At 46.0% G+C, this 25,570-nt stretch overlaps 1 protein-coding gene and 1 pseudogene across 2 annotated transcripts in view; both read right to left on the bottom strand.

The window, feature by feature from the left end:
- LOC147880537 (bifunctional protein FolD 1, mitochondrial-like) overlaps positions 1-21,565 on the bottom strand; it is a 34,056-nt gene extending 12,491 nt beyond the window's left edge. The window contains exons 1-2 of one of the 2 annotated variants that reach the window (XM_087370773.1): positions 21,156-21,565; positions 3,454-3,764 (exon numbers count right to left, since the gene is read on the bottom strand). In XM_087370773.1, coding sequence (XP_087226899.1) covers positions 3,454-3,764; positions 21,156-21,225 — 381 coding nt within the window. In that variant the 5' untranslated portion in view covers positions 21,226-21,565. Of the gene's footprint in view, positions 1-3,453; positions 3,788-21,155 lie in introns of both variants that reach the window. The other variant, XM_087370772.1, reaches the window with a different exon arrangement.
- On the bottom strand, positions 10,369-11,530 carry LOC147880538 (uncharacterized; annotated as a pseudogene).
- Positions 21,566-25,570: the final 4,005 nt, after the last annotated feature.

Here is a 25,570-nt window from a genome sequence, read left to right as displayed (position 1 = left end):
CTTGAGGCAAAGGTTGCCGCTTGAGGCAAAGGTTGATCAGGCATACTACTAGCCACTCCAGAAGTGTGCGGAGTTGTTCGGGGTGGAAGTCTCCTTCATGATGAAGCGGGCATGGAAGATTGGCATTGAGCCGGTGTCCATCTTGGTACGTCGACGTACAAACACGGACTACCCGCCGTCAAAACCCCCAGCAAAGTCACATAAGGCAGTCTTTCTGGAACAAGCACCCACTCACAGGAGAGCCTTGTTTTCTGCATCCCCGTCCTCATGAGTTGGACCATAGTGAGTTGGAACGTGCACGGGCTCCACGACTGTGCTCGTAGTCAACCGCAGTAACTGATCCTTCGGCGGGAGTTGCAGAGGGCAATGGTAGGGCAGACAGTGGACATCCTTTTGATTCAGGAGCATATGTTCTCAGCATCAGACATCAGACAGCAACACCACCTTCTCCCAAGGAGAGGTCCAGAGGTGTGGTCCCCTGTAGTAGGATGGAGCGGAGGGGTCTACATCTCGGTCTCACAGACAGTGGCTCTAGAGGTCTATGATCAAGGCGAGCTTATCCCAGGACGGGCAGTTTGGATGGGAGTTAGGATGGGAGAGTCCAGGATTGGGATCCTAAACCTGTATGCCCCATCGTGCAGACAGCACCGTCTGGCCTTTTGGAGGAGGCTTTGAGAGTGTCTTCCGGATGTAGATTCTTGGATTGTTGGAGGGAACTTCAACAACCTAGAGTTTGGGGAGGATAAACAGGACGGCGCCTCCTTCTCTCAGATGCCAGCAGCAGAGCGGAGCACCTGGGAGCAATTCATTTTCATGATCAGTGGCAGAGACCCGTGGCGAGAGCCAGATTTCAGTAGGATACCTGGCAGCCTCCTCCTCTTTTGGACAGAGGAGACATGATGGACTGCTTGAGAGGCTAGACCGCTTCTACGTTGGGGACTCGGCACTACACAGAGACAGCTTTATCGGGATTCTGAAAGGTACCATGATGTCACACCACTCTCCAATAGTACGTCACTTAGAGCAGCCCCACAGAGGTCTTCTCCAAAAGGGGGTCCGCATTCCAGAGGGCCTCTTGCGGGACGAGGAGATTCAGGAGGTCATGGTAGGGATTTGGCAGTAGTCAGAGACGGCACCATGTGAGGGTTGGGCTTCATGGGTGGCCAATGCGATCCAAAGGAGCAGTGAGGAGTTGCAGGCTCATGCCCTTAGGCGGAAGAGGAGTCTTCAGGAGCATGAGTGGGCAGTGAGGAGAGAGCTCGCCTCCATAGAGCGGCTCAGGGAGCAGGACCCAGGATCTCAGTGGCTTAGGGACAAGTTTGAGAGCGCTCGCCTTGAGCTTCAGGACACGGAGATTCGGCGGGCTGAGTTCTATCACTCTTCCCGGGGCCAATGAGTACAACAGGGGGACAAGATCACGAAAATGTTTTTTCATACCACTGGGCCCCAATCGGCACACACGCAGCTGCAGCATCTCCGAGATCCGCAGGGCGTCATGCACACTGACCCATAGGAGATTTTAGACCTGACCATAGGTTCTTATGGCCAGCTCTTTCAGACAGAGAGGATGACTTCAACTGGTGTTGTAGCCCGAGAGGTAGTTTGGGATCACGTTCCGACGGTAGTCTCATAGGATTTGTGCAGTAGTTTGGAGGAGCCCTTCACGGATGAGGAGCTCTGGGAAGCCCTCAAGGCTCTCTCGACCCAGAAGTGTCCTAGCAAGGATGGCTTGACTCCGGCCTTCTTTCGGAACTTCTGGGAGATCATCTCCACCCCTTTCCGACTAGCTTGCCAGGAGATTTTTGACACGGGCTCCCTCCCTCAGTCCCTGAGCAGGGGGTGGACTTGTTTGATCCTGAAAGGGGGAGATAGGTCAGATATCCGGCAGGGGAGACAGATCACTTTTCTTGATACCGCATACAAGATCCTCGCCAAGGTCTTGAGTTTGCGGTTATGGCCCCATCTTACTGACATCATTCACGACACATAGACCGGGTTCGTCCAAGAGCGCAGCATCCTAGACAACATCTTCACATTTTGGGAGGCAGTGGATTGGTCCAAGGAGGAGTCATAGCTGTTGGCCGTCCTCCTCTTGGATTTCAAGAAGGCCTACAACAGGATGGAGTGGTCCTTCCTGGACGTCCAATAGGAACCTCCATCTAGTCTATTCATTCTCTATCCATTTCCCCTCATATTTCCATTAAAACAATTGTCTAACTGTTCCTTCCATGTCACAATACTCCTCTTTCCACCATCTTGATTTCTCACTACCTTACCTCCAATTTCCGTCAATCTCCTTTTGGCACCTCCGTAAATTCAAGTGTATCATGGATTCAAGATGCCACACTCTACCCGGTATGCCTACCCCATCAAGCATCCTAGATTGATAGGCAATCAATCACTTTCATAACAACATCACAAATTTGCAGCTTGCAATCTCTCCCCCCATGACAATTGAGCTGTGTTCTGTGCTGGATTTCGTATGCATCCTATTCAAGCATGGGTGAAGGAGGAACAGGGCACATCTCCAAAGCCTGACTTTCTTCCACGAAAAAACTATACAAAATATCCATAACGTGATCCACCATGAGCACACACCCGGTGCTTGTCCCCTCTCCACACTCTCGAGAAACCCCCACTCTCCTAGACTCCTCTCTTAAATTCTATTTACACCACACCTTACTCCTATGACAATCTAACCATGCTACCCCACCATGGGGTCTCGACGACACCCAACACATTTTAATTGCCAAAACTCAGGCTCTGGTAAACTGATCGACTTGAAACCGGCACAATCGGAAGCACACGAGACATCCCACCTCCCTCTAGACTCCATAGCGGGGAGACATTAAAACCCACAAAACTCTTCATATGGCCACTAACAGTACTCATATCACTTTTCACGTGCCAAAATAGTTCTTCTGGACCATCAGGCCTAGAACAGTACAGACACAGTTGCAGCATCTGAGAAAAAGACAGGTGAGATGCCATTTATGTCCGCTTGAGAGGAGGTTTGGGCCCATATTCCCTTTGTTGCACCTCAACCAATAACGAGTTAGATAGAGACCCCTACATATATGATGAGAAGATACGCTTAAAGCATATGTTAGTATACAACAAACTAATCGGAACAAGTATCTACTTGTATTAGAATTTGGACTATAGGCCATTCATGTAATGTATGGACTTCAACCAAAAGCACCAACTGTCTTTGTCAAAATCAGAAGTTGTACAATTGGGCCCAGATAGAGGCATAAAGGACCTGTGCTCTTTGGTTTGATTGCAATTTCATTCTTTATATGACACTAAGCTCTACGTGTTGCTTCACTAGAAAGCACACTTCAAAACAACGCTTGCATGCATCTAGGATCCAAACATATGATTATTCCTCGAGGATGGAAATGTACACCCAGAAAAACTGAACAAATGTAAATTGTGGAAACTTGCAGTCACCTGAGGAAGAGGAAGCTGCACCAATATTCCATGCACAGAAGAATCATCATTGTATCTTCGAATAACACTCATAACCTCCTCCTCTGATACATTTTCTGGCAGCTTCGTACACGAAGAGGTTATCCCTGTCTCAGCACATGCAACTGTCTTATTAAAAACATAAGTTTCAGAATCTTTGCGAGTACCAACAAGAATCACTGCCAATCCAGGAACCTTTCCAACAGCTTCCTTCATCATTGCCACATCCATTGATACCCCTTGTTTGATCTTATCAGCTACAGACTTTCCATCTATAACTGTAGCTTTACTTCCTGTGCATGGAATTAAAGGATGCCTTGATTAGTGCTATAGTACAAAGAATTGGGGCACATTGTGTGTGCATGCGTGTGTGCGTGTGCATGTGCATGTAGAAATAAACAAAAGAGGGTCATAGGAAAACATCTTGTGTGGAATGCTCAACAGAGTTCCTATCCATGACACTAGCAACCTCCCTAGAAACATCCACTCAACCAGGAAAGGAATGCAAACAGGACTCTGAAATACAAGTCAAGAATGAAAACATTCTCAAAGAGAGAGCTGGTGGAAGTTGGAGTTGAATTGGAAATTTTTTGAAAAAAAACTCTTATGCCTGTTGTACATAACCAACGATTCATGCATAAACTACAGTTTGTCAAAACAGAGATTCACTATTCTATTGAAAGAGGAGTTAAAAACGGCAGCTTGAAATCAGCAAAAGAGCGATTGATGTTGCCACACAACAGAAGCATCATTCATAGAGATCCATGAGCACATTTTATATTTTGTATTGCTTCGTTCCAAATCTATCCATAGAAGAACATGAAGACCTTTTTATAAATAGGCATCAACAGCCCTTGTTGGCTTGCCTCATTTGCTGGCCCTGCTGCCCTCTCCTTTGTGCCTGTGCCAGCCCTGCAGAAGCATATAGACACTGCCCATATGGTAGCATACATTGCTGACACATGGAGACTCTTTCTCTCTCTGTTGAGCCCCCGTGGCTTCCTCTTTCTCAGCCCAAGCGATCTCCTTCACATCCCCTATAACCGGCCTTAGAACACTAAGGGCAGTGTATCTGTCTCTACTAACTCACAAAGATGAAAATACAGCCAACTTAAATGATTACCTTTGTTCACAAACCAAACTCAAAGCATAGAACTTCACTGCACAGCATCATGGAACCATTCAAGACAAGGGAGGCTAGAATGCCCCTACTCAGAAACATAGAGAGTGACACCTGTTGGCCCCAACACTTGGCGCCCCTTGCAGTATTTATTTAATCTGGTTAGCTCAAAATACAAAGGGACTCCCTTCAAGAGCTCACCCGCAGGTGCAACCCAATACAACGCCAACCCGTGGCTGTGCTAGTGACGAACTCCCAGTGCTAGTACTTTGGTTCCTTTCAGCAGACATGCATATTCACAAGTAGACCAGTCTGACAGCATGCCAAGCAATGCATTTCCCATTTCCAAGCCATTACCGAGCCCAAGGCCAACCACTGCACCCCAGGAAGAGAGTATCACAACCGGTGCCCCAATCCTCTCCCCGGCCAACGGCAGGGCATCCAACCTAGCAGGAACTCAATAAGAATAGAGCAGAGAGTAGAAAGGGAAGATGAGAATTCAGCCAACAGAAAGAGCCTGTTTCAGCCCGAAACACTTGGTTCCCTCTGTTCCTGGCATGCTTCCGGGACTTGAATGCCTTCATTCTAGGCCACTTTTGAAGCTGTTTTCGACTTTCTTCACGATAGAAGTTCTTCTTTTCTGTATTTGAAGCCATATTCATGGGCGCCTCTCTTCCTCCTCCTGCCTGGTGCAAGGCACACTGAAAACGGAGCTGTTTGTGGGCTGTAAACTCTGTTCTGGTGGACGTATTCTTGGCTGATCTGCTACAGCTTGCTGGACACACTTTTCTCTGATCTTTTCTGGTGCTGGAAGACACTCCTAGGCAGCTCCCTCCTACCAGAGTTTGCTGTCCGCTTCTCATCCTACTTTTGCAAGGGGAGGAGAACTGTCACGAAGAAAGCATGAGATTCCACTTCAGCAAGCAAAGGGAGAGCCGCAGAAATCCGCCATGAATGAATGAAGCTGCCCCTGGTAGGGGTGAAGTCTCAAATCAGCAAGGAAAGCCAAGGAAGGGCTCCAGGGCCTTCCAGGAGTGACACAAGGCAAGCAGATAGGCCACCAGCAGACACATAAGCAAAATGAGACGTGGAATTTTTAATGCCCCTAGGGGGTCAGATGGTACACCATGACCTGAGTGCAAAGGAACCAATAACCCTATTCTGTAGATCTCTAGGGGGTCAGTTTTTAAAGGATGACCCCACTGAACCAAACCAATGACCTTAGAAAATGAAACCACTCTAATAGCACCAAGAGTTGCACTTATTGCACATAAAATCATAGGTATCTTTTGGGCATTAACTAAGGCCCCTAGCTTGGTACCCTAGGCCAAATTCAGTGACAGTTAGTTTAGACACTTCCATCACCACCTCGTCCCCGTGACATACCCCCCTCTTGAAATAGCAAACTATCTTGTTTGCTGTCCCTTACAACAAATAGAAAAGGGTGTCACAATAGGCATAAAATAGCCCATAATCAATAATACAAACTTACTCAGTGCTAAATGTTACTAAGTGCTACATGTTAGATATCAATGCTCCACTCTCGTGTAACTACGCGGGAACCAGCTAACTCTACTTGTAAGCCCCCCATATGAGGGGAAGGCATTTGAGTAGCTCATTATCTGGTAGGTCCTGGTTTGGACACCAGATGGGGGCCATGTGTGGCCTGATGGCTAGACGGCTTCAGATAGAGTTGGCACACTGCGAACTTAGGCTACATGCAAGTGCGGGAAGGCATCCCATGACTGACCGCACTGAGGGTAGACGGAGCATTTCCCGGGGCAGCCCACTCTCGGGTTGCGGGGCCCGTTTGGAGCCCCAGAGGATCCCGGATGGCTCTGGGCCGAACGGTTCTAACGTGTGGTCGGTCACATGAAGTACCAAAAATACAATGTACATGTAGCAAACTGCAGAGCCATCCGTATGGTAGTGTATCAACCAACTAGAGTGTCATGATCACTCATCATAGAAGTCTCATGGCAGAAACACTGTCAGCATCAGTGCCTCAGGTGAAACCGTAGTGTCACCAAGCGACCTCTAGATATCTTGTGAGCCTGCCTACACTGTGGGTGCGGAGGTGCTACCACCCCCATGAGCATCCGGTAATGCTCCACACATATGCTCTGTTGAACCGGCATGAGAGACTACCGCAGTAGGCTCGAGACCAAATGCCTCAAGGTAGAGCTGTAAAATCTGAGGTGAATCTGCCAATTCACTCTCTTCCATCCAGATCGCATCGTTCGTAGGATAGTTCTTGCACTTCACACGATAGTGTCTGGCAACTCTACCATTAACTTTCCGTTCCTTATGTGCCACAATCTGCTCAGGAATCAAGACCTCATCTTGCTCATCAACTTCAGGTTGCTCTTTGACTGGCATATCCTGTGGCACTTCTCCATGAAAAGGCTTCAGCAAGCTAACATGGAAAGCATTGTGGATGGTCCACTGCTCAGGTAGCTTCAGCCTATAAGCTACCTCATTGATCTTCTCAAGAACTTGAAAGGGGCTGTAGTACCTCATATTCAGCTTAGTGTACAGCTTTACCTTCCCTTTCTTATTCTTGAGGCGTGCTTAAGAAAACGCAGCAACACGCAATCACCTTCAGTGAAAACCAAGTCCCTGCGATGCTTATCCGCAGCTCTTTTTTGTTTATCTTGGCTGCGTTGGAGGGCATACTTAACCTTTTCATAGGCTGCCCATAAATCCTCCACATACTCATCTGCGACAAAAAATTTCTCCTTTGTATGCAAGATAGGAGGAACCTTCCTCGCTCCTTCCACTATTTCAAACGGTGCCTTGCCCATGGAAGAGTGCATTGTATTATTGTATGCATACTCAATCAGTGGCAAGTACTATCCCCACTTTGTTTTGTGCTCAGACACATAGCATCGGAGTAAATCCAAAGCTGTAGAATTTGCTTCTTCTGATTGACCATCAGACTGCGGATGATAAGTAGATGAAAACAGCAGTGAAGTTCCCATGTCTTCAAACAAACCTCTCCAGAACATGCTGGTCATCCGTGGATCTCTATCTCTCACGATAGACTCAGGCATGATACTTGAAAACAGATTTTAAGAACTCCTTTGCCATCTGCTCTGAAGTAATCTTCTTCCTTATTGGAATGAAATGAGCCATCTTGCTGAATCTGCAAATTATGGTCCAAATGCCATCATGACCAGAAGGAGTGCGAGGGAGATCAAAAACAAAATCCATGGTGATACTCTGCCATGGTCTATTTGGTATAGGCAAAGGCTGAAGTAAACCGGGCTGTTTCTGCCTATCATACTTCACCTTTTGACAAGCGATGCATGTCCTGACATAAGCCTCAACATCCTTCCGTAGTGAAGGCCAATAAAAGTAGTGCTCTACCGCTACTGTAGCCTCAATACCCCTATGCCCTGCATACGGTGGGGCATGACTTTTAGTGAGCACCTTATGCCTCAATGGCTACGTTACACATAGCTTTCCATGCATCATCATAAATCCCTCCTTAAGTGTGTAATGATCATGCCTATTGCCCTCCATAAGCTGATCATAAATACGTGCAAAAGCATCATCTGTGGCATACTACTCCTTCATGGCATCTAGCTCATTGTGATAAGCAATGGTAACTGCAGATACTTGTGGTTTCTTGGACATAGCTTACGTACGTGGCCTTCTGGAAAGTGCATCAGCCACTACATTTTTCTTTCCAGCCACATGTACAATCTGAAAATGAAAAATGGAAAGGAAGTTTGCCCATCTCATGTGCTTTTCTGATAACTTTCTCTGAGTGAGAAAGTATCACAACGATTGATGATCAGTTTGCACATAAAAATCAGCACCTAAAAGATAGTGCTTCCACATAGTAAGAGCATGAATTACAGCCACCAACTCTTGCTCATATGCATTCATGTTGTGTTCAGCATCTCGAAGCAGCCTGCTCTCATATGCAACCACTTTGCCTTCCTGCATAAGCACTCCACCAACACTATTGCCGCTTGCATCACATTGAAGAACAAAAGGCTTTCGCAAGTCTGGCAAAATGATGACAAGATCGGAGCATAGCTTTTCTTTCAACTCATTAAATGCTGCAATTTCTTTCTTCCCCCAGCGGAAAGGCACTGCCTTCTTCTATAAAGCATGTAAGGGTGAAGCTATCTCAGCAAAATAGTGAATGAAGCGCCTGTAGTATGAACACAAGCCAAGAAAACTACGAACTTCATGTAAGTTCTTCAATGGAGGCCAATTCTTGATTGCCTCTATCTTGGCAGGTTCCATCCTCACTCCATCTCATGAGATGATGTGTCCTAAGAAATGTATCTCTGGCATGAAGAACTCACTCTTCTTGGTGTTGACCAGTAACCTATGTTTCTTGAGTTCTGCAAAAACAACTGCCAAGTGTTGCCTATGCTCCTCTTCATCTTTCGAGTACACAATAATGTCATCAAAGAATGTACCCACAAACTTCCTGTGCTCTCTGAAAATACGATCCATCATACGATTGAAGGTAGCAGGAGCATTGGTCAAACCAAATGGCATAACAAGAAACTCATAAAGCCCAAAAGTGGTCCTGAAGGCAGTCTTATGTACATCTTCGGGCCTGATTCGTATCTAATGGTAGCCACTCTTCAAGTCAATGCGACTGAAGATGGCTGATCCCTCTAATCGATCCAAGATATCATCAATGCATGGAATAGGAAATCGATTCTTGATAGAGATCTTATTTAAAGCTCTGTAGTCAATACACATTCTCCAAGATCCATCCTTCTTCTGCACAAGTAGGATGAGAGAACAATATGGAAAAGAGCTTGGCTGAATCAGCCCCTTCTGTAACAATTCATTCACCTGACACATGATCTCCTCTTGCTGTGCCGCACTCAGCCTGTATGGTGGTCGGTTAGGTGGAGAACTGCCAGGAATGATATCAATGGTATGATCTTCTGGCCTCTCAGGAGGTAACATCTCTGGGAGCTCATTTGAAAAACAATCTTGAAACTGAAATAGAAACTCAGTTTGCTGTTTTTCCAGCTTGGAAAAATCAGAGTTATCCTCATCTGGTTCTTTTTCTTTGACAAAAATCAAATACGCAGAAAGATGCTTTTTCATTATCGAGGAAATCGCCGAAGCGGATACAACTGGGACTGGTTCTCCCTTCGAGTTTACATCTATGACTTGGGTTTTACCCCTATAAGTCAAAGTAAGCTTCTTATCATGTGTATCTATGATAGCATGCACACGGTACATCCAAGGCATCCCCAGCAAAACATCACACTCAGGTAAAGGCATCACATAGAAATCCTCATAGTCCACATATCCCTGAATGCGAATCCATAGCTTCCCTATAATAGGAGTGACAGAGGTACTAAGCTCTGGATTAGCCATGTTGGCCTCACGAAGAGGACCAATATCCTCTAGTTGAAGACCCAACTGAGCTGCAAGTTCAGGAGTAATGAAATTTGCTTTGGCTCCTGAATCAAAGAAGTACAGACAATGTTGATCTTGCCCCATGCTCTGCTCATCTCTGCCTTCTTCTCATCATGCTCACCCCCAATAATGTCAAGTATATGGCCAGCACTTGGCTTGGTCTTCTTGCCTACGGGGTCCTCTCTATTGCCTTGATTAGTGTCAGCCCAAGTTGCTGCAGGTTCTTTCCTCTTCTTGTCAGGACAATCTGCTGGCCTATGACCCGTCTCTTTGTAGAGAAAACACCTCCCTTCAGTAAACAACATGTTCCTCTCCTCAGGAGTGAAAGAAGAGGGCTGTTGTTTTCTCCTTTGTCCTGCCACAAACTTTGATTAAGAGGGACTTTTCCAGCTTGCTGTGGTTTCTTTGGCTCCTCCTTGAAGTTGCTCTTGAAACCTGAGACTCTGCCCTGCATGAGTGAGTAAGCTGTGTTGGCATTCTCTATCAACTGTGACATGCTGGAAATATGTGTCTCGGTGCAATAGTCCCTCAACTCTTTGGGAAGACCACAACAATACTTTTCAGCTTGCTCTGAAATGGGGATGGTTCTGTAAGAGCTCACAGGTAGAAGCGCATCCCAAAACTTCTTGTTGTAATCCTCTAGATTCCTGCATTCCCTAGCATTCAAGTTATGCCACTGATTCATGACATCCACTTCAAAAGTAGTGGTGAGCCATGCAGCTGAGAATGCCTTTTTAAATTCAACCCATGTAGCACGTGTTTGGCCCTGAAGGAGAAGGTTAGACCACCACTGCATGGCATTTCCCTTAAGGAATGTGGCTGCCTTCCTGATTTTCGAAGACTCTCTGAAGTTCCCTCCAGCAAAAGCCAAATCAAATTGCTACAAGAAAGTAAGAGCCTTCGTTCTATCTACATGATCATTGAAGGTCTCAAACTTCACTGCTGCCCCCCCTTCCTTGTAATCCTTCATCTTGAGCCTCGGCTCCAGCTGATCATAGCCAGGGGGCTGCAAATAAAGTGGCTGCTGTCCTTGGGGTCCTGTAGGAGCTTGAAGAACACCCCCCACAGCTGGGTTTGCAGGAACAGGTGGTACTGGCTGAGTGTGTGACATCATAGGGCTGCTCCCTGCAATCCAGGCTGTATCCCCACATTAGCATACAAAGAATTTGGGGCTGGCTGTGAGGTCATGGCCTGAAATATGGATCCTCCTCCAAAGTGTGTAGGCTGAACCACATACTGTGGTTAGGCTTGCTGCCCTTTCTGCACATTCTGAGCATTGCTACCATGCTCATTCCCAATTGGTCCCTGCCTCTGTGGCAATGCAAGTGGCTGTACCACTGGTGTAGGTGGCTCTGATAGTGGCTGTACCACTGGTGTCGGTGGCTCTGGTAGTGGCTGTCCCACATGCATCTGTGGACCCTGAATGGGTTGTGCCTCTGCCCTTGGCATCAAAGCTGGATTATGCACAATCTCAATAAAGCTCTGAGTCAAAACTTGAAATACAGAAGCCATTTGTGTTTGCATTACTGCCATAGCATTTGCCTACACACTTGGGTCAACACCCAATGCAACTGTACCCACAGGATTTTGCATTTGTGGAGCTGGCTGCCCCAATGCATCAACTTGAACATTCTGCCCTTCATGGGCTGCATTTTGCACTCTTATTCCGAGGTGTGCTCCCCTTATTTGTGGCTCTCTTGGTCAGACTCTGAGTCTGCATCATAACCAAGTCTGATATTATCCATATCCAAAAGCAATGGATGATTGTACCAAAATCAGCAATTGCTTTCTCTACTCAAGCTTCCCAGGGACTCCTCTAGATGATTTGATGAGGGTCCCGGCAACGGAACCACTGTAACCGGCCTTAGAACACTATAGTCAGTGTATCTGTCTCTACTAACTCACAAAGATGAAAATACAGCCAACTTAAATGATTGCCTTTGTTCACAAACAAAACTCAAAGCATAGAACTTCACTGCACAGCATCATGGAACCATTCAAGACAAGGGAGGCTAGAATGCCCCTACTCAGAAACATAGAGAGTGACACCTATTGGCCCCAACACTTGGCGCCCCTTGTGGTATTTATTTAATTTGGTTAGCTCAAAAAACAAAGGGACTCCCTTCAAGAGCTCACTCGCATGTGCAACCCAGTACAACGCCAACCCGTGGCTGTGCTAGTGACAAACTCCCAGTGCTATTACTTTGGTTCCTTTCAGCAGACATGCATATTCACAAGTAGACCAGTCTGACAACATGCCAAGCAATGCATTTCCCATTTCCAAGCCATTACCAAGCAGAAGCCAACCATTGCACCCCTAGGAAAAGAGTATCACAACCAGTGCCCCAATCCTCTCCCGGGCCAACGGCAAGGCATCCAGTGGTGCACGTGCGGAGGCATGAGAAGAGAAAGAAAGAAAGAAAGATGTATTAACGTCTACAGGAGGCCTCGCGGGCCTATGAGACAAAGTGCAAAACCAAAAGGTAACTCATACAAGCCAGTATGGACTGGAGCATAGGGCTCACTAAGGCCCTTGCTAAAAGCTAAAGTGCTAAACTAGTGAACAGAGTAGCACAAAAGAGCTAACGTTCCTAGTGCACGCCCAGGTTCCATATATCCAGGTACCTTGGTGGCTCTCTGATGGGATGTGAGAGCTCTCGTATCTATGTCAGTCGAGCTGTCTCTCGATGCGATGGAGGGCGTGGTCTCCGCGATCTCTGTATCCAATGGACTACGTCAAGGGTGATGCCTCGTCTCTGGCGGTCAACTCTGAGGAGGGCTGAAATAGACCGTGGACCTGTGCGTGCTCTGGTCCCTCTCCATGTCGCATGTGGAGTGTGTGTCTCTCGTCTGGTAGCATCGTGGCGGACTCTCTCACTCAAATGCTCTCATCTCGTCAAGCTCCTCTCCCTCAACCTCCCCAGTAGGAGTTGACTCGGATGCATAGAAATCTATAATATGTGTCTGTGCTCTGTCGATCTCGGTGGCCTGTGGCATCGTCTCCTACTGCTCTTTGGTATGTCGCATCAATATATCTCTTTGCCGTCGCATCTCAATCAGATAGAGCCCAACGCCAACCTAGTTGGGAAAATGGATCAACCGTGTAAGCGAACCAAAGCCATGCCCCTCCTGAAAAAGGCAGTGATATTGCCCTCGGATCTCATAGTAGACTAGGCAGACACAAAAAGCATTCCTCTGTCTCGACCTCCCCCATCCGGCATAGTCTACAGATCCTCTGCTCCTTGGGTATGCCTGCAGCTCTCCCTGCCTCAATCCTCAGTTGATGTGACGAGACACCCAACTGCCCGATGGCGATCCTCAATGCATGTGAGACTCTCCTATCCTCAAGGTACTGAGGTATGATGACGAGACCATACAACGAGACCCTCTGGAAGTGGTCATGGTAGAACTAGATCTTGGTGGGGAACTCCTATCCCCCCCAAGTCCTAGACGGATGGAGCTCAACCGTATGATACGGTTGATCTCATCTCGTGGGATCATCTCGGGTGGTGCATCCATGCTGTACTGGAAGGGGTAAGTCTGTCCATTTGAATGTCGTGACTACCAAACCATGTGGATACCCGTGCGTACCATGCTGTATCAACACAGTCTCTGCCAATCGCTTGGAAGAGAGAGAGAGAGAGAGAGAGAGAATAGATGGGAGCAGCAACTGTATATCCAGATCATGGATACAATACACAACCAAGCTGGGAAGAATGCTCCAAGGAAAGCCGGCCAATCGGCTGACCAGACCCTAGTTGGGTCGGGTTAGGGTCAGGTTGCCCGACCATACAGGTCGGTTGATCCGTGGGCACCCTACCTAGACCTAACTACATCCTAACCTAGCCTATCTAGACCTACCTACTCCTATCCTCTCCAGCGGGCACACCTACATAGAAGCCCTCTCTCTCTATGAGATGCAATACTCTGTTACCCTCTCTGTAGCTCATGGTGAGCACAACAATATGAAGAAGCAAGCTGATCAAGATGCAACCATGGACCCTCCAGCAGCGCACCTACTAGATTCACCTCGGAGAGAGCACCAAATAGCCTGGATCCTCGAACCATAATGCCACCTCGAACAGCAAATGAGATGTCCTCAACTGTGATGTCTCATGCCAACTCTGCACTGAGTTTCCAATGGGTGTATAATGATCTATGGAACACACCAGCACCTATATCCTCCGATCAGCACATCACAAACGGGAACCTCAGACAACGAACTTCGAAACACACAATGTCCATAGTCTTTGCAACATCAAAAAATGAACTGTGAACTCATCTCGTCCATAGCTCCACAGACCTGCTTTGCCTACCAGACTTTCAAATGATCGGGGCTCTTCTCAGCCCGCACTCCCTCCCACATGCCCTCTCTGGCTGTGACCGTGGGGGGACCCGGAACTAGTGCTAGACACTAAGGTGATCTAGAGATTCTTGGCAACGAAACCAGGTGACTAGAAGGAAGAATCCGACTCAGAAACCTGGTCCTTAGTTTTGACTTCGGACCACAATCTCTAGCCAGATGCCCTCCTTACTACATTTATAACACTTGCTCTACTTTTTCTTATGCACTGACGAAAGTCCACCTGGAGTGATCCTGAGCTTCCCATGGGAGACTAGAACTGATTCCTCCTCGAGAAGAAGAGCATGTAGATCATCAAAGTCTAGATGACCCGTGGTGACCTAGCACTTCAACGCTTGGGCAACCAAGACATAAATTTCAATTGGGTCTACATACCAGACCTCGGTAACACTCGAAGTCATTACCAAGAGAAATTCCTGTTACCACACCTATTACCATGTTTGGTTTTGACTCTTCTTACTTCTGCTTGGATGACGACTTCTTTTGATCCACCTTCTTCTTCCTACAGTCTCTCACATAATGTCCAGGCTCGACATAGTAGAAGCCTTACTTCGTTTTCTTGCCTTGACTACCAAACAAGTCTCGTCATCATTCTTATTTTTGTTGTCCTTGCCTCTACTAGGCTTGCCCTTTCCCAAGCCATTACCCTTGGTTTGTGCAACGACCTTGTCCTTGCCATCCTCTCAGTCGTGGATCTGTGCTCTTCCTGCACCATCATGGCTCTAAAAGTGAGTGGCCTTGACTTTTCCAAAGATGTAATGCTGGTCACAAAGGATATGAACCTCTTCGGCAACATATTCAACAAGTGCATTAGCAACAAGACCGGGTCCACCTTGTGACCAACTTCTGCAGCTGATCCCTGATCACCTTTACTCTCGTGTGGTATCTCCCTCTCCATCCTCATGGTGAATAGCTTATTCTGGAGGTTGGGGATCCCTGTACAGTTGTTCGTCTCATACAGGTCCCTCAAGATGTCCCATGCTTGTTTTTCACCAACTGAATATGCGAGATCACTACGCATCGGTTGCTGTTCCAATAATCATTGGCACCACCTCAGCATCACTCTTCTATCTCATCTGGATCTGCAGGTTTTACTACCTTCCCTGTTGCATCCACTATGGGCTGGAATTTCAGCTCCCCTCCTGTCATCACCTTCCACACCTTCCTCGCCACTCCCATCCAGTTTGCATCCATCACCAACGTTTTGAATAGGCATCCGTGAAGCTATTGGAATGAAGATCCTGCAATAAACCTAACACCACTATGCCGCTGATACACATCCTATTGTCAAGCACACTAGTCTGAATTTAGGTCACCTTCCTTTTCACAAAGGTAATCATCCTTCGGAGTTGATCTCAATCTGCAAACTGAGTTGAGATCACCGTCCTTTCAATGTGCGGAAAATAGATGAAATGCAAAGGAAGAACTCAAGCATGAGATACACCAGATACTTTCCTAACTATAGTACACTGCTTTATTCATAATGCTGGCATAAATGCCTTAACTACTATGAGTGCCAAATCGGCCTACAAAACTTAGCTGAGATTACTCCCCTAACTGTCACTGTGGGAGGTGGAGCTACGCTGCTGAAACAGGACACCAATCGGGCTAAAATGTACTTCTAGAGGCTGGGAACTGAGCGCTGAAATGAGGGGCAAGGCCCTCCTTATATAAGGGGCTGTAAAGCCCAACCTGACCAGCCCAAACAGGCCGACCAGCCAGCCAGCTGGTTGGCTGGCTGGTAGGGATCCTTTTAGCAGCCCTAGGGACCGACCTGGGAGGGGCCAAGGCTGCCTATAAAAGGCGCCTTCCAAGCCCCTTCCCCTTGCTTGGAGCATGCCTTTGGGGGGCCCAAAACCTTGCAAATATGCTGCCTGGGGGGCTACAATTTGCTGAGAAGACAGCCACGTGTCACTGCAACCTGGGCTTGACCCTGGTGCATGTGACCACCTCCTTCAAGCACCTGTCAACCTTGTCAACCTACATGCTCATATAGAGCTTCAGTTGGCTGGCAAAGTCCTGCCACAACATCTCTCCTTGCAGCTTTCTTCCTGCTGAAGGTCGACTGTCAAAGGAGCACTGAATAAATGTTCCAATCGACTTCCCTGCTGCTCTTCTTCCTTGGCAAAGATATGCAGCCAAACTGTGAGGCACAACTGAATGGCATGGACCCCGAATAAGGTCCCCTATTTTTATGGCTAAACCGACCAGATCTGAACACTGCAGACCAGACCCCTGCCCCAGCTGACCTAACAGCCTGCTGCCCACCTACTGCAATATGGCCACCTGTCTGGCCAACCTGCTTACAGGCCTTGGCAATAAGCAGGTTGGCCATACAGGTTCTACTTCCTATAAATAGACCTTGGCAGCCTTTGCTGGATGGCTGGCCCTCTCCTTAAGCCTTGTGCCAGCCCTGCAGAAGCATGTAGATGCTGCCCATGTGGCAGCCCACATGGCAGCCTCTCTCTCTCTCTCTCTCTCTCTCTCTCTCTCTCTCTCTCTCTGCTCAGCCCCTGTGGCCTCCTCTTTCTCAGCCCAAGTGGCCACCCTCATATCCCCCTTCTTACTAAAGGTCAAACTATCCTCACAGGTGGGGGGTGACATCTTATTCCCAACACAACAAGGAGGTGATTTGCCTCTCTCCACTCCTTCCCTATGCTCCTGCCCTACATCTTGTTAGAAAGGTAGCATCAGCAAGTGAGCAAATGGGAGCAATAGCAAGTGTAATTTTATTCATGAGTAGAGTTACATATAGTGGAATGCCCCTGAGTAGGTGGCTCTAGATCCATGATTATCTCCTTGATTGTCTCCATCAGTAACACCCCTTAGTCCTCCATCAAACTGGCCACGAAGTCCCTAACTTATCTCAATCACACCTAGATGGGTGACACCTAACTGATGCGAGGTAGATACTCAATGCATTTCTGGAAATCAGAGTTCAGGGAACTAAAACACATATATGAGCAAACTTTTGGATGGTCAACTGTAGGAAATAGTCAAACTTTAACCATTACCCCCCAAATTTCCACAAACTGAGAAATCAGAGACTGGAGGCCGAAATTGGAGAGCTATCGTGCATTATTCAGAGGGCTTTTGAGTGGAAAAGATTGCCCTTGTAGTCGCCCATCAGCAGCAGAAAGCATTTGCTCAGAATCGCGCCATGTCGCTTGGCATTACACTGACAAAATCGGAATTTCAAATGACGATTGTGGCCGATTCTCTGGACCAATGTCAACCAAACTTCATCAGTAGGGAGCTTGAGACATTGCTAAACCTCTGCTAAGAGCTTGGAACCTGATTGCAACCACAACTTCAGAATTTTGCAGATTGTCGCTCAGCTCAGAAAGTGTCCGCACAGCAGATCCGCGACGTTTTTAGTCAATCCCTCTGGTTGGAAGGTGTGCCCTAAGGAGAGGAACCTTGAGCTCAAAGCCTTCTGGAATCCATCGGTTAGATTCAACAAATTCGATCCTGCAAGGTCGCCATGGAGGAGGAAAGAAAGAGGAAGCTCATGTTTGCAATGGGGAAGAAAGTGGACACGTGGCATAGGCTAGGTAGGCATGGCTAAAGGCTCTGATACCATGTTAGAAAGGTAGCATGAGCAAGTGAGCAAATGGGAGCAATAGCAAGTGTAATTTCATTCATGAGTAGAGTTACATATAGTGGAATTCCCCTGAGTAGGTGGCTCTAGATCCATGATTATCTCCCTGATTGTCTCCATCAGTAACACCCCCAAGTCCTCCATCAAACTGGCCACCAAGTCCCTAACTTATCTCAATCATACCTAGATGGGTGATGAGTCACCTGACACACCTACCATGGTGCTCACTAGCACTCACACCATGTCCTACACAAGCACTAGCACACTGGCACACACACACCACATGACCATGTCCATAAGTGTGTCCCCTAAACATCAATTTATCCAACACATCTAATTCCCAACAAGAAAAGACATTTGCCACTCTGCACTCCTTCTCTAGACTCAGCCCTACACGATCAGTCATACTTCCACTTTGTGATTATCCTGAAGGCCAGTGAGAGAGTAGTTTAGCTCACATGCACCTTTACATTTTTGAATTGGTCAAGGTCAGCAACATTCATATATCTCCAATCACAATCTGCTCTTTGAAGTGAATGCAGAGGGGTCAGAGTTGTCATGCATAGGCATCTCTTCAAGAGGTTTGTCGTTTTTCATTTGCCAAAGACGCTAGGTACCTGGTAGGCAGGCTGCTCCAATTCATCTTCTTCGTAACTTGGTGTTGGTCCACGGGATCCTTCTTCCCAAGATTTGTTGCATTTTCACTTTCACTGTGGGCAGTAGATGGACTATGAAGGACTGGCAGATCTGCAGCAGTCAGGTCTAGATCTGAGGGGGGAGATAAGCCACATGGGGTCTGTGCAGGTCAGCAAATTGGCAAAGGAAGGCCATTGACTGGGGCAGGAAAGTGTCCAGCCAAGGGCCTGGACATGAGGCTCGGAAAGCCCTTATATAGACCAGGTGTGGATTAGCCGGTCAGCCACCTGCAGAAGATAAGCCAGTCTATGGGGAAGTCTCCATCTACAGAACAAGTTGAGACAGCTCCTGACAGGCCACGTCGGCCATTCACTGGAGCTCAGCAAGAAGCCACTGATGCTCAATAGAACACACAGCAGATTCCCAGCAGAGTGCATAGGTGGAGGGTTTTACATATCCTGAAGGAGCCAGACATTGCAGCACCTTGCTGAAATGTGAGCTCACCTGAAGGTTATTTTGTGTATATGGTTTTGTCCTATTTGAAGCAATACATTACATCTCCCTTTTGGGCTGCCTATATTGTGTTCATCTCTCTCTCTCTCTCTCTCTCTCTCTCTCTCTCTCTCTCTCTCTCTCTAGATCTGAGTGTGATGTAAGTTATTCTTCTGCATACTTCATCTACAGTATTCTTGAGAAAGCCATCCACTAAGTGGTTAGGCTTTTAGAAAGCTAGGTGACAGCCTTGGAGATTAAGCCCAGATAAAGCCAACAAGAGGAAGGCAACTTTTGATTGGTCAGGTGTGACAAGAAGTCAGTGTGCTTTGTGAATCAGAATTCTCTTTTAAAGTAGTGCTTGGCATCCCACAAAGCGATCCCAAACTTCAGTGACAAATCGTCCAATTTAGAAGATCAAGATTTGGAGCCACCTGATTGCATGAGCAATATGGGAGATTACTGAAGAGTGAAGACCAAGCCCAAGGATTAGGTTTGTCTTCTCCTTGATTCGTTTTGTTTTGAGTTCTTGCTAGAATACTCAAGCCCTTGCTTCATGCGAGCTACTCTGCCCCTTTTGTGGTGGGGTTTGTCACAATGTATTGATGGTGAAACTGGTAGCTACTAACCACCCAAGCTTCAGATCTTAGTCAAGAGCACTCCATTGTCACTGCTAGCTTTGAATTCTCTAGCAGCTAGTCGATGAGTTGGGTAGCAATGGACTATGGAAGGGATCTCAAGAACCACCCCTTTATCACTGCTGCCATCCTTGCAACATGAAAGGAAGCAACCTCCAAAGTAGGAAGTATTGGAGAGGCAACACCAAGCCTCAAGACCCCAAGAGTCAATGGGGAGAGGGGGAAAGAAGACCGGAGGAACTCGGCTTCTTTGTCTTTTGGTAACATAGCCTTTGAAAAGGAGAATATCGGTGAATCAGGTTCTCCCACAGTCCTGACACTTTCTGATGGTGAAATAGGCAGGCGTTGCAGATCAGGCAGAGAAGGCAGGTGTCCCAGAGCGACCCTTTGAGACCAGGTTTTCTGACGCCTATCCTTCTAAGGGTCTTTTTCTTTTTCGTGCATCTCTAGTTATGCTCCTTGTTTGGTCAAGTTGAGATCCCTGACTTTTGTACAAGGAATCTGCAACTCTATGTGTAAACTCTCGAGTCATCAGTTTTGAGAGAGGAAGCGCCTCTATTTTAACAAAGTTATACTTCTTTTGTGTTGATTTGGAGCATATTGTTTCTTTTCGTCGTAAAGAGAAAAAGCATTGAGCAACTTAAAGACCGGATGGCCCAAGGATGGCAGTGAAGCAGGCAGTTCAGATTATACATACTAAGGCCACACCTTTATAATTGAATACGATGTTGGATAGAGAATCTCTTTCGGACAGAAAAACTTTCAAAATGAAAAGCTGGTAAAATACCAACCCTGAGTCCCCAGGATAAAGTAAAAGGAAAAGCATTCTGAGTCTACAGTGCTTTGTAATTTGAAGTTGCATGTATAGTTCCCATACTCTGCTATATTTTCACATGATTATTGATGTAATACTTCCAGTTGTATCAGGCTGCATACATCAATGGAATTTCTTAACGTTTATGTTTAGTAGCAAGGTGTGTTAAGGACCAGCTCTGTTTGATACTCTTGTGGTGCTACAGTGGTTTGGCAATTAATGGCGCGTGGCAGCTGTTTCGAGTTATATCTTGCTTCCAGAACACAATATCCCTCAAGTTCGAAATTTTTAAAGTGCCAATTTGTTCGCTGAGTCTTTTTCCTGCATGGTTCACCAGTTAACCAACGCCCTCCCCGAGCGTTAAAACAAACTTGACGTCGACATGTTTTCCAGTAAGAAGTCGCAGCTGTGCCTCTCAACAAAAAATGGTCCGAGAATTGCGCTGCGCCATACAAGATCGAAACCCCTTCCCAACTCGTGTGTTCCCAAAGGGCTTTTCCCTCGCTTGCACTCTGAGGGATCGCATCTCTACCCAATAAAGATTTGTAAAATGGGTATGACAACAAAACGGCAACGAACAAAGAGACAAAGGGAAACATGGGGGAGCGACGCACGTCTTCCATGGTGCCAAAACGAAGGAGTGGAGATGCATCGCCTGGCAACGCCAAAGATGCGGTGTGTCATGAGCTCCTCCTTCCACTCACTCTCAGTCAGCTGTAAATTGGGTTGATAACGTTACTCCTCGACGCTTTTGCTGAGGACAATCTTCGCCACGTTCATGATGTTTGCTCATGACCTCATCCACTTCACTCTTGGATGATTTTACTCACTCGGATGATGCCCTCAAGTCTCGACGCTATGAAGAACGCAATCTTCGCCATCTTCATGTGTGCTTCTTCTCCAGACACTCTCTATCTTCGTTATGAGTACCCAAGCGTTCATCCTCTTGTGATCCACACAACTCGCCATCGCCCATTATGGAACTGGAGCCCCCACTACTTTACAGTGCATGGGAACTCCATGCACGGCATGATGCTGGGAAGAGAGATGTTCAACTACATAACAACTGTGTATGGTACTTTGGTGTAAGGATTTGTAATATGTTTGTGATAAGCAAAATGTGAACGAAAACTTACCATAAGCAAATGTGATTGATGCGCAAGTTATTCAAGAGCTTGCACAACTAACAAACATTCAATGCTTTACCATATATGATAGAATTCAATCTATAAAGCATGTTGTGTACGCCCGAGCTTAGACTCTTGTTTCAAGTCTATAACATTTGTAGTTGTAAAATTCTACCTTCAAAGTTGAATTTGTAATAGACATTATGTGCCAACTTTGGCACGTACTATACAATTTTGATAACTTTGATCTCAACATTGGGCATTAGTATTTATACTAGTCCAATCACTACAAGAAAAAGGGAGCTATTCCAATGCAAATTAGCACTTAAGGTATGTTCCTACCATTGAAATAAGCATTAGTGCTAGCACTGATTTGGCATCATAAAAGTGTCAACATGACTCTAGAAGTGTTCAGTTGAATGGATATAAGTTTTTTGGCAATTGTCCTATTCAAGATAGGGGCATTTTTGTTAAAACAAACATGCAAGTTCAAATATTTAAGGCCATTGCTAACGGCTTGGTGCTCATTTTAGACATCAACTTACATTCCAATCAGTTCTTCATGGTTGCCTCGGTTTAGGCTACCAACTGCTCTCTTTCACGGGCTCAATTATGGGATAATCTCTACCAAAAAGTACATGGAAGAAAAGGCTCTCTTGGCCGGGGATTGGAACATGGTAACCTCTCCTAATGATCGCATGAATCGTATGACCTCTCATTGGCAAAAAGGCATGCTTGGGAAAGGTTGGTGTTGCAATGCTTGCATGTCGACTAGTGTGACTATCAACAACTTAAACAACTTGCTAGGTTCACATGGCATAACCGTCACTCTTATGCTTCTTGGTAGCCTACCCGGCTTTATATCTCATACAATGCATGGTGGGTTGACCCTCATGTGCATGGACAGGTTGTTGATTCTCCAATTGCTTCTGATCACTTGCCCATTCTCATTCGTCTCACTCCTTCGAGCCTTGGTTCGTCGAGCAATAGTGGGCCTTTATCACAAAATGAACGTCAGCTCCTTTGGGAAAAAAGAGTTTGATAAAGCAATTGCAGATGCCTCGCATTCAACAAGGCATAAATATGCATGTCCCATTGCTAGGTGGGAAGCGTGCCTTCTCAAGACGAACTGCATTTTGTTGTTAATTCGATGGCCCAAAACAAAACTCTAGGCCTGGATGGCAATCTAGTGGACTTTCTATAGCACTTTTAGACGTTGTGCGGTGCAAATTTTACAAGCATGATTAACTCTTGCTTCAAGAGAGGGTACATCTCACCAACTATGAATTAAGGAGTGATCAAGCTCATCTGAAGTCCCTTAATCGTTTGCACCCTGGTGATTGGAGGCGATTAACGATGCTTAGTGTGTCGTGAAAGGTTACGGCCAAAGCACTTGCAATGCGAGTGAAGTTTTTGCTTTCCTGATTCCTTCATCTTCGCCAGTATGGATTCCAACATGGTCATAATGTCCATGATGTCATTCTTAACATGCTCATTGCAATTGATTTTGCTGCCACCCTAGATTCTAGATTTATGATGCTTAAGAGAAAGCATATGATCGGGTACGTTAGGATTTTGTTTTGAAGGTAATGAATATACTTGGATTTAGATCGGGGTTCTATTGCATGGTTAATACCCTCTTTAGGAATGCTTCTGCGAATGTCTCCATTAATGGGTATCTTTATGAGCAGCTTCCCACTCAGAAGGTCGATCAAACAAGGATGCCCTCTGGCTCCACTCCTCTTTGTGATTGTAACCAAGCCCCTTCTGCATCAGATCGATTTGCATATTAGTAAGGGCTGGATTGCAAGGCTTCATCTACCTGATGGCTCAATGTTTGCTTCATAAATTTTCGTTGATGACAATTCTAATATTCTACTAGCCTCTCAGGAAAATCTTGATCAGTTACATACACTCTATGGATGAGTTTGCTTATGTGTTAGATTCCAATATCAATTCAAAGAAAATGATAGTATTGTTCTTAGAGTGGTTGGGTCAGCCTCAATGGATTGAGCAGTATGAGTTACTCCATCTTAAAAGCAAGAGAGGTTCTACACTACCAAGGTTGCCCTTTAGGCATTGGGATTTCCATGAAGCAATGGCTTGATTGGTGTAAAGCAAAGGTGTACAAAAAATTCCACAAGTGGCAGGATCATTGCTTAGGCGGTTGACGGTTCTGAAGCACATACTTGCAGCCTATGTGGTCTTTCTCTTCATGGTTCTCCCCTTCTTGTAGTAAGGATTCTCTCAATTCGAACGGTGGTCTGCTAACTTCTTGTGGTAGGATCAATGGCATGCATTTCCGTGGCAGTATGCTCAAATGCCAAAGGACAATGGTGGCTTGGGCTTCGAGGCTTCCAAAGCAAAATGCCACAATCTGTGTGTCATAGGTCTTCAAGTTGCACTCCAAGCAACCTTGGGCGATTATTTGCAAATTTTGGACACAACAAGCTGGGGTTCTTGGCTTTTTGTGGGGGTAGCTAAATTGGCATGAAGTCATTCTCTCATCTTTCAAAATCGTCATTCTCCACTCTGACATTCTTCAACTGATCTTGCCGAGGTGGAGGGTTGCTGTTACAGACGTTGTATGGCAGACAAATACTCGTTTTTGTGGGGATATGTCACTGGAATTGAATGTTTGGGTTAATACTTGGTGTATCGCAATGGTGTCGCTATCTGTGCAGGTAAAACCCAGGGTCTCATTAAAAATTCATAACAAAGGGCTTACTATGTGGAACTCCATATGGGACCAAAGTAAGTCACAATTTTGTCATTGCCATAAATAGCTATGCGTTTTCATCTCTCAACTGCAAAGCAAAGATTTGTGACTTTGACACTAGCGAGAGTTTGGGATCACTGGCCTACTAGCCCTGTGTTGCAAATGAATAATTGATCTGCATGGCTGGGCTAACTCCGCTAGGAAAGATCATTCTCATCTTTCACGAAATGATTTTCTCTTCCAACATCGTTTGATATCCCCCAAGTGACCAGAGTGGCTTGGACGTTTCGCCACACACAATTCCCGTCGGGTTTAGGCGGATAGGTTACAAAGAGTATGGTCAACAACCCCTTCGCACTACCTCAACTTCTTCATTTGGAGTTTGTTGGTGTGCAAAATGCCCACTAAATACAAATTAGTTGAGTGGAGGGATATCTCCCTCTTTGTCCATTTTGCAAAATTAACTTTGAAAGTCATTTTCATCTATTTTGGGCATGTTTCGTAACTAAAGGGGTATGGCGGATGGTTCAACAATGGTTGGATCACCCATCTATTCACATTCAAGTATAATGGAAGTCTATGATGCTGGATGACAAAGTATAGATGATAGATTGCAAGCTTATGATATGGCATTTGGTTTGTGCAACAGTTCTTCAGGATTTGTGGAAGTGCAGAAATTCACAGATTTTTTGCAGAGTCCCTATGCCACTAGACTTCCATTTTAGATTGAAAAGAGAGTCCTTAGATGTCCTTTTTTTCTTTGGTAGAAATAACAAATCTATGCTCATGGCAGTCAAAATGCTTGCCCAAGCCCTATAACTAGCTTCATGTTCTTATTCTTGTACCTTTTTCATTTTCTAATTTAATTACTTTTATTCTTGCCCAAAAAAAAAACATAGCTCAAAGCCCCTCTTCTAACCCTATTGTTGCTTCTCACTCTACCATGATCCATCAAAGGTTTGTGATGTGGCTCAAAGCCTCCCATCTCCATCTCTTTGTATATTCTCTCTCTATCCCCCTCTCTCATTCACCTCATTCCCTCACCTCCCTTCTCCCATTTGCCTCATCCCCTCTTCCCTAGCTCTCCCATCCCCTTCCATTTCCCCTAATAATGGGCTGAAGTTTTGAAATTTCAATTAATTAGTTATCTATACCTTGTTTAGCGTAATTAACCTAAGTTAAT

This window comes from Dipteris shenzhenensis, chromosome 32, assembly GCF_047967505.1.
Source record: "Dipteris shenzhenensis isolate YYH24624 ecotype China chromosome 32, Dip_SZ_1.0, whole genome shotgun sequence".
Lineage (NCBI taxonomy): Eukaryota > Viridiplantae > Streptophyta > Polypodiopsida > Gleicheniales > Dipteridaceae > Dipteris > Dipteris shenzhenensis.
This window is presented reverse-complemented; position numbering and strand designations above follow the sequence as displayed.